This window comes from Crassostrea angulata, chromosome 2, assembly GCF_025612915.1.
Source record: "Crassostrea angulata isolate pt1a10 chromosome 2, ASM2561291v2, whole genome shotgun sequence".
In the NCBI taxonomy this organism is placed as follows: Eukaryota; Metazoa; Mollusca; class Bivalvia; order Ostreida; family Ostreidae; genus Magallana; species Magallana angulata.
The window spans coordinates 43,111,670-43,121,213 of NC_069112.1; the positions used below are offsets into that span (position 1 = coordinate 43,111,670).

Below are 9,544 nucleotides of genomic sequence, written 5' to 3' on the forward strand. Positions count from 1 at the left end.
GCATCTATTACAATAACATTTTCAGATGTTTTATTTACTCACGTATTTTGCACAAGTCTCCAAGATAACCTTTACGACATCCAGTTAAGCATGTTCCATTAATATGGGAGCACTGACTAACGTTGTGACAATTTCCACAATTTTCCTTACAGTCAATTCCGTATGAACCGTTAGCACAACCTTTAGAATAAAATGATTTGGGCTAGAGTCATAAAATTTAGAATCGTTGTGGATGTAAAATACATGTACATGATAACTCACAAAAAATACCTAACTATACAAAAATACAACTTTTATACACAATTGTACGAAAACATGATATTTTGAATAAATAACACTGAAGGCTTTGAATTAATATGTATAAACAATCTTTATACCCTTAGGATCAACTTAAAAATATGTATTACATTAATATTTCAAGATCAACGATGACACAACAACAAGAAACTCGTAAGGATATTACAGTTTCTTCATGTATGGACTGATATTGTTGTAGATCTTTTCATAAAAAAACGTCTTTCAGCTCAAACTTGGTAATTGGCATAATGCCACATATAGGTAACTAAGTTTACCAATACAAATGATGTTTAGAGTTATTAAACACAGTTCACTTCGTATATGTAATAAGTTAGTAAATGGAAGGTAAAAATGCTCACCGGTGAAATATGAATGAAAGACCTTAACGTTTTATGTATGTATAAACATCAAAATTACATACACACTTAGACAATGTTCATTTCTCATCAATTTGCCATAAATCACATCCTCACAATTCTGATTTATTATGTTGTAATGGAACATAAAATGTAATGTTGACGCTTTTCATCAAGTTGACAATAGATGAGATTCACAAAATAAAATATACTTATCAGAATATTTTTACAACAGTTGACTTTATGGCACATCTGTTCAATATCTAAATGTATGTTATGCATGTATACTGATTAACTCTTGAACCAATATATTTAGTAATCCATCTATTGATAAACATACATGTATGTTTCTTACAGTGCATATGTCTACATACGTTGTTTACACAAGTTCCCCTGATAACCAGCAGCACATCCTGTTAAACAGGTACCATTTATATGGTGGCACTGGTTAATGTCGCCACATTCTCCGCATGTTTTGTTGCAGTCATTACCATACGATCCTATCTCACAAGCTAGAACATAACAATTATAACTGCATTCAATGCACAACAACTGTTTTCTTTTTTCGGTTTTTATTTTGAGCAGTGAACATAAAGCAAAGTTGAATACTTAATTGTTTTGTTTTTTTGTTTGGCTTTTTTATTGAAAACAATCGCAATACTAGTTTACCATTACCCTAAATTAAAAATAATACTTGAGTCTCCAGCAAAACTGTTAATAAATATATTCTAGAGTTTACAGTTTAGTTTAAAAAAAAATATGGGCTCATTTACACGTATGATTTTATTTAAAAAAAAAGGTAATACAAATTCATTTTGTATATTATAACAAAAATGTTTTTATGAGAAACTCATAAAAGTGTTCGTGTAAACATAGAAATATATAACTTAACCAATCTATTTTTAAATGTAAACAATACATTTTCATTACATAATTAAATAATTTAAAAAAAAAATATGGGAGTTTTTTTTAATCACATGTAGTCTATGTAAACATTTTTTTTACCATCGGAATAGCTAAATTGCAACTAAATTTTGTTTACTTGTCTTTCTCACTCTCTCTTTTTCTCTCTCTCTCTCTCTCTCTCTCTCTCTCTCTCTCTCTCTCTCTCTCTCTCTCCCAGCACCCTGATTACGTGTTTTTGCAGTTGCATGAACAGTCTTTACCAAAGTTATATGTGGACAAGCTTGTTAAATAAGATCAAAGTGTGACCTTTTTCGTCCTTTATGTCCAACACTATGAAATACGACTGTTCGAATGGTAAGGACAAAGATATATCATCTTATATATTTTAAAGCAGCTCAAAGGTATTTTCCTTCCGATAAATTCTTTTTAGCACTAAAGATAAGGGTTTTTCGAATAAAAAAATAATTAAAAAAAAAGATATATGTGAGCCAATGCTCACTAGTGATACAGCCGCTCTAATGTGAGTATTGGAGTCGACAATTAATAACAGAGAGTTGGCATCTGATAGGTACAAAAATATATCCCACGAAATCGCATGTCTAGACAAATAGGGTGTAAACATTTCAAGCATCTGCAATATATTGTTCCTGAGAAATCTTCGATGGAAATTTGTTTGAAAATTTAGGCTAAAAATTAACAAAGTCGTCATTTAACAGAAAGTTGACGTTCGATTGGTACAAAAAAAATCCCAATATATGGCATGCCTAGACAAATAGTGTGTAAAAATTTTAATCATCTGCATAAAGAGTTGCCGAAAAATCGTTGACGGAAATTTGTTCGAAAATGTTAAATATATGCTAAATATAAACAAAGTCGTCATTTAACTTCTCAAAGTTAAAGGTACAGTTGTTAAAGCTGCTTGGTCGGGTTTTTTTGTAATAACAGTATCAATTTTTTTTCCATACAAATCATTTATCTTAGAAAATTATGGACTTTCTCCTATTTATACCAGCAGAATCAGTCTCCTTTCAAAGTTAGAAATATTCAAAGTAAATAAAATTAATTTATCTTTGGGCAAACGAAAAAGCAAACCAAAATGCATCACGGGAATGTTTAGAAAAGGAAACCACTTGGTTTCGTCCCCCGAATGATTAGGGTTATTCAACCCGCATGCTATGCATCGACTGTAAAGAAAGCAGACTTTGGAAATATTAGCGAACAAAACGTACACATGTTTATTTGTAATTTGTCTGATCATTTCGGCCTTTATTTAAAGCGATGTCAAAGTCGTAATACAACCAATCCCGTCTCGTCGTCAGGGGTGAAATTTAACATGAGGCGAAATAACGCAGTACCTTTTAATGTCGTTTGTTTTGTTAGAAAATTGTGTCCATATTTTTCTTTATTGAAATTTGGCATAATTGACGGGTAAAACTACGGCAATGTCTATTATTATACATATACTAAGCATAACAATCGTTTAAAAGCGTGCATAAAATTTGATATAAAATCGGACCAAGCAGCTTTAAAAGTTGAACTAGACATAAAGTGTGGAAGTGTGAAGATTGCAGGGGCAGGCCTCTTTGCATAAGCCTCACCTCTTACCTTGGGATTTTACGAGATAAAGGTATTTCGGTAATTATGGAGAATTTCCACACATTTTAAAGAATAAACATTTGGTTAAGCCTGTTGTGATATTATTGAAATTAAAGCTGCTATTAGTATGCACAATAATTGAGTTATTTTCCATTCTCATGTTAGGTTTAGCACAATAGTGTGCTAATTATGACATATCGTTCATTTTCATGGTAATTTGAGCAGTAAATGATCTACTGAAGACACTTTTTGGGGATGTAGTGAAACGAATTGAACGCACCAATAAAAATGGAATGACCTGACATCCCTTGGAATGAACTGTTCCAAGGGTATATAAGTCATCTCAACCGGCAGCTGAGGCAGTCTAGTCGAAACCTCGATGACGACACAATGGAGAAGCCGGGGCAGAAGAAAAGTAATAGAAAGGCAGTAGTCAGGCTAGGGTGGGAATTAGAAATAGTTTTACCAGCAGTATTTGTATCTTGGGAATCAGGACATAATAGATCTGCATAAGATTAAAGCACCTGGTTTCCAATATTTATAGGAACCCAGTACAGGGATGTCTGGGGTGAAAGTATACCCAGTCTATAGAATACCTGATAAAGTCTCTGGTAAAATCATTTTAATAGAAGCAAATCATTAAAACTCAGGGATAGTAGAGGAAAATCTATTTTATAATCATATTATTCAAAATACTTAGAGTTTCTTAGGAAGATTTTTTATCCCTTAAAAAGAACCTTCTATGGTTTGTTGTTAGAGAAACACGTTACAGTTGATAAAAAGTAGGAACTCTATAAATATTTGGCTGTTTTATAAAATTTTATTACTATATAATGTAACCTATCATTATATTTTTCATTGATACCTATTGAAATTAAATTTGAAATTGATAAATATTCATCATTTGAGGCATTGGCTTTTTGATCAACTGCACTGCCTCTCAATATCAAAAAGACAGAAGAAAAGAACATGTGCAAGAAGAATAGGCCAAAGTTGAATTAATTTTTTCCAATTTCAACAACTGGTAATGATGACTGGTGTGAGGAAAAACAATATTCTGACATCATTGTAGTGAATTTTGTAGTTTTTAATTATTTTGTGAATGCAAATTAAGATCATATCTTAGTCAGTGTTGCGTTTGAATGTCACGCAAATGACACCGAAAGTGAAAGGGGCCAAATAAAATGCAGTAGTGCAAGGGCATACACTTGATCAAATACATTGAAAATTTACATGTTTTACCATTATATCCCCATCATAACAAAAAGTGCTTGAAGCTGTATGAAATCGCTACGTATTTTACATAAATGAGCGTTAATTATCGGAACCCCCTGCAAATTGCTGTTCATACATTGTTTACGTTGAATTGAATAATTTCTCTTTCTCTTTCTTTCTTCCTTGCACTTTTCATTTTTCGTATTATTCCTGAGTCATCTATTTTCAGCAGAATCACGTGGCAGGATATTCCCAAGAGACTCAAAATTTGCCCATGCGATAACGAATTATCTAATTTGTATATCGATAAATTATCACTTAGTAATACTTTTTTTTGGAACTGAATGTCAAGATTATTCAAATGCTAAAATTTTATGTGATAAATATCGCTATTTCTATGGATGACTTTAACATAGCTGAGTTGATGAAGCACGCGTCAAGTTCATGTTCAGAGATCGACTCGGATATTGGGAGCAGCGTGTGAAAGGACCGAGCATGCTGAAAATGGATTGTTTGTATTTTGTCGCTTTACAGTAAGTACACTAAAAGTTTTCCTCATTTGATTTCTCTGAGCCATCGAGATTGTAACTGCTAACAGAGGATTTATATCAACAGTTTATGATTTATTTCCTGGTTTTGGTTATTTCACCTGTTAACAGTCTATGTAGTAATGGGGGACGGGGGGGGGGGGGGGCTCAAACAGATGGAAATGTGCTCGCCAAACGTTTATACGAAAAGACGCATCTGAATATTAAAACCACATCAAAACACCACCATAAACCTAGATAGCTTAATAGTTAAGGGCTCTGAAAAGAGAGATTTGGGTGCAATTCCCCATTTTGAGTTAAAATTTCGTGTTTTGGTAAATAGGCGCTTATTTTTACGATGGTATAAAAATTATTAATATTTGTTTATTCATCCTTTACATACCTTGAAACAAATTCAACCCCCCCCCCCCAAAAAAAAAAAAAAAATGTTTGCTCCTTTTCGTAGAGATTCAGTTTTATCTGAGTTGAAGATAAATGGTTGCTGAAAAAAATGCAACAGAAATTTCTGTAACGGACAGACAGACCGACAACCAGACAGAAGAACAGACGGACGGACAGACAGACACACAAGGGTAAAACAATGTACCCCCTTCTTCGGAGCAGGGGTATAATAAAAGTTTCTTTTTTATCTGTTAACACGCAAGACCGATTTGATATTTTTTTTAATTTGTTCTTTGTTTTTGCTTTCTTTTTTGTGTGTGTTTTTTTTGTTTTTTTGTTTTTTGTTTTTGTTTTTTTTGTTTTGTTGTTGTTGTTTTTTTTTGTTTAGTCATTTTTGTTTTTTGTGGGTTTTGTTTTGCTCTGTGTTTTCAGAAAGATGTAATGTAATAGATGTTAAAGAGTGACAAATTGCAATTTTTGCATAATTGCCACCGATAATTCCCCTCTTTTGCAGGGGCATACACTGAACTAAATCAACTTCTCATTAACAACTTTTAATACATTTCAATAGAGAGGTTTTTATTACGGACGGATCTTTAGGTGAACTGTTACCAATAATTAAAAAATACACAGATTTGAAAAAAAAAAAAAACTCAACTAAACTACGTTTAGTTAGAATCATTCAGTGACTAATGTACTTACAACGAATACTTACCATATACTTCCACTTCACATAGGCCAATATAAACAGAAGTGTAATAATCGCTAGGGTAGACAACTCCTGTTAGCCTCTCGTTGTAGTAGATGACATATTGTCCACGAACAAAACAGTTTGTTGTGAATACAGGAGGTATTGTGTTTATTGTGAAGATATTGTCCTTGAAACACAGTGTCCCATGTAATATATCTGTGGTATTTGAAACATACACAGAGAATCCGAGATATTCGTCTGCCAATGACCCAAAATCTGTAAAAAAAAAATGGGCTATTTTCAGTTTGAATCCATAAAAAACATAACTTAAAACGTTATATGTCTAATACATATGTCAATATTACAATGACTATCAGTTGCAAAACCGTAAAGTCACTGCCTTACCTCCATTAGCCGTTAAAAAGTATATGGTGATTTTGTGGATGTTGTGGATGCTGGTCAGGTCCACCCACCAGGTGGCGGTCTGCTTGTTGTAAGCTGATGCAGCACATTGATCTCCCTCGAAACTAAGGTTAGATTTACGTCCGTCGACAGCGTTACTTGCGTCATATCTGTCACCACCTTGTTTGTATGGGTACTGCTGGTATGCTGGTCTGTAGAGGGCAATGTTAACTGTCAAAACACATAACCATCACATAAACAACGTTAGTTAAATTCAACGATCCTGTATAAGCAATATCAACTAATGTGTTTTCTTTTTTTTATCGGTCCTCACATTTATAGTCTTTTCAAAATAAAGGAAATGTAATCTTATGATAAAATAAATTTCGATACATATGAGGTCTCTCATGATTTGAGGGTATATGAGTTTTATCAATCGACTTGTGTTTTCTATCCCATAGCTTTTTCGAGGGGATAGAAAATAAACAAAGAGTTAGATGAAAATAATATATCATCGCAAATTATGAGATATTTTTTTTATCACATGTTTACCTATATCTTTTGTTAAACCTCATTGTTTTTGAAGAAATTATAACTGTGAGCCGAACAATATATTTACTACAAGATGTCAACAACTTTACGCATAGAAAAATGTTTCTTAAAGATTAACGACGAAACATTTCTTTTTTCTAACACATTTTTATCAATTCATATAATAAATAAAACAACATTAAATGATTCACATTTATTGCAGCAAACATTTCAAATGAAATAACGTTTGACTCTTTCAATCTACGTCAATTAACCGCCTTAACCTACGTATTGTTTAAAAATGACGTCATATGTGAAAATATTAAATAAAAAGAAATTAGTCAATAAGTGAATTAAAAATGATATACATAATACAATACAAATTAGCAATACATGTAGATAACCGCCTTAAAGAGGAAGGAAACTTAAAATATCTTGTACAATAAATCATCATCTACTATAACTGTAAACTGTATTGTTTTAATTAAAACTCCGGCACAATAAAGTAAGACCAAGAAAAATGGGAACTGCCTTTGAACTCTACTCTATGACGTCATTCCATCTATTCCGGTTTGTTTTATCAACATATTTTCAGTATTAGCAAATCATAATATTCGCTCTAAATGACAAGTTCTGGAAAAATTGAAACAATATCGATTGAAAACCGTCCTTTTTTCTTTTAACTTTCTTCTAAATTACAATTAAAACCAAAGTCAAACTGAGCATGATTGCTGAAATCTTAAAACGGATGTTAGTGTCGGTGGAATATAAGTATGTCAACGTAAATGTTAACAAATGTCAAGTATCGTAGAAACTATGTGTGTTTGTTATGTTGACATGGTTAATCCAACTTTGGGGAATGTATTTTAAACATCCGGATAATGATTACAAAATACTTAATATTCAGGAAGCGAAAAAACTTGACTTGGAACAAAAATTTACTCGAGGTCATTTTATAAATGGAATGATAGCTGATTAACAGCTGAAACTTATTTAATAGACGTACATATATATTTATGCATGAATATATGTGTTCTTTAGATGACCCGTGAAACTCAACATCACCAATTTTGTTCAGTAGATAACTTAAGTAACAGAAAGGAATAAACCAGGTTTTTATTCAGAGCACTGTGTACGTGAACCAAACTGGAATAGATAGTGTAATATAAAAGATTTATACATCATGTCAGCTTCCAGTAAAGCCAATTTCTCTTAACTTAAAACGCACATTTATTATCAAAACAGCATGACTACATGCGATAATCAAAACACTTTATAAAAATAAATATGACTTTTGTTCCCCTTCCTTCCCCTTCAATTAGAATGTTATATCTTAAAAAGAAAAATTAAAAGTTATACATTCTATATTGTTGATGCTCTTGCAAAGTTATATTACATTATATGCATGTGTAAACTCACCATAAGCTTCTGAAATCGCCAACACTACCATCAAGATATATATTGACAACATGGTAAAAAGCAAATGCATCGAATGAAGTCTAACAATACACTACAACGTATAAGAGCTCACCAGAACATATATCCCAGTTACAGGAAAGAAGAAAAATAATTAAAGGATACAAACACTTCAATAAACATCTTGCGGGGCAAAAATGATCCTGGAGGGAAATTTTAATATATATAGAGTTCCGCATTTAAAGAGGTAGGGCGTGTCAACACTGGTCTCCGGTGAGTTGCTTTTAAACGTTGTATAAAAGCATACTTGAGTAAGGAAGTAATTCTATCGACGCTTTCTATTCCAACATATATGCATCATTTCAGTCCGAATCCAAAAATTGAATATATATATGTGCAAATATGTGTGCAAATGGGTTAGTAAAATCTTTGAAATAAAAAAAAGAATATGATAAAAACATGAAAGATGAAAGTCGACATATATTCAAACAAATTGTTTTAGAAGATGTTTGTCATTTTACTGTATACCTTACCAGTAATTTATTTTTTTATGTGAAATTAAACCGCACATCCAATTCTTCTGACGTCATTAGATTGGAGACTGGCATGTATACATTAAAGCTAACATGAAATATGCAAGTAATTTTTCCAATTGCTTGCCACTGCATCTTCAAAGTAAATAATGATATAATTAATTTCAAATTCACTTACTCCCCTCCTCTATTATTTAATGTTAAAATAACAATAACAAATACTCTATCTGCCTATTGTTAACGCAATTTTAAAAATAAAACATTTTTTTTAATAATTTGAATTTAGGACTTATTTGATTGCATTGATATGGTCTATATTTTTAGGTTACTTACGTTGGATCCTGTGTGTTAAAACTGCATGAACATTTATAAGATGTTTTGGAAAAGAAATGGGCTGTATATTTTTTTGTCCCATTCCCGTTTCTTCACGTAAGGTAGAAAAAAAATGTGTCATTGTATGTAAAGCAACATAGTTTTTTTTAATCATTACATTCTACTTATTCGGAAAAAGGTTAGGAATTTGTGATTCATTCATAATATAATTCATTTTTTTTCAAAGTGCGCCAAGTATTTCCTTATTGAAAAAAATGCACAGCCATTTGCCGCTTCAAGTGTCGTTTGCTTTCTCTGGGATCACTTGAGCGTTTTAATCGTGTTACAATTCAAAAACCG

General features: G+C 31.9%; 1 protein-coding gene across 1 annotated transcript in view; it reads right to left on the reverse strand.

The window, feature by feature from the left end:
* Nucleotides 1-8,425, reverse strand: part of LOC128172400 (multiple epidermal growth factor-like domains protein 10) — a 63,448-nt gene extending 55,023 nt beyond the window's left edge. The window contains exons 1-3 of the mRNA XM_052838199.1: nt 8,343-8,425; nt 6,396-6,623; nt 6,015-6,266 (exon numbers count right to left, since the gene is read on the reverse strand). Coding sequence (XP_052694159.1) covers nt 6,015-6,266; nt 6,396-6,623; nt 8,343-8,412 — 550 coding nt within the window. The 5' untranslated portion in view covers nt 8,413-8,425. The remainder of the gene's footprint in view (nt 1-6,014; nt 6,267-6,395; nt 6,624-8,342) is intronic.
* Nucleotides 8,426-9,544: the final 1,119 nt, after the last annotated feature.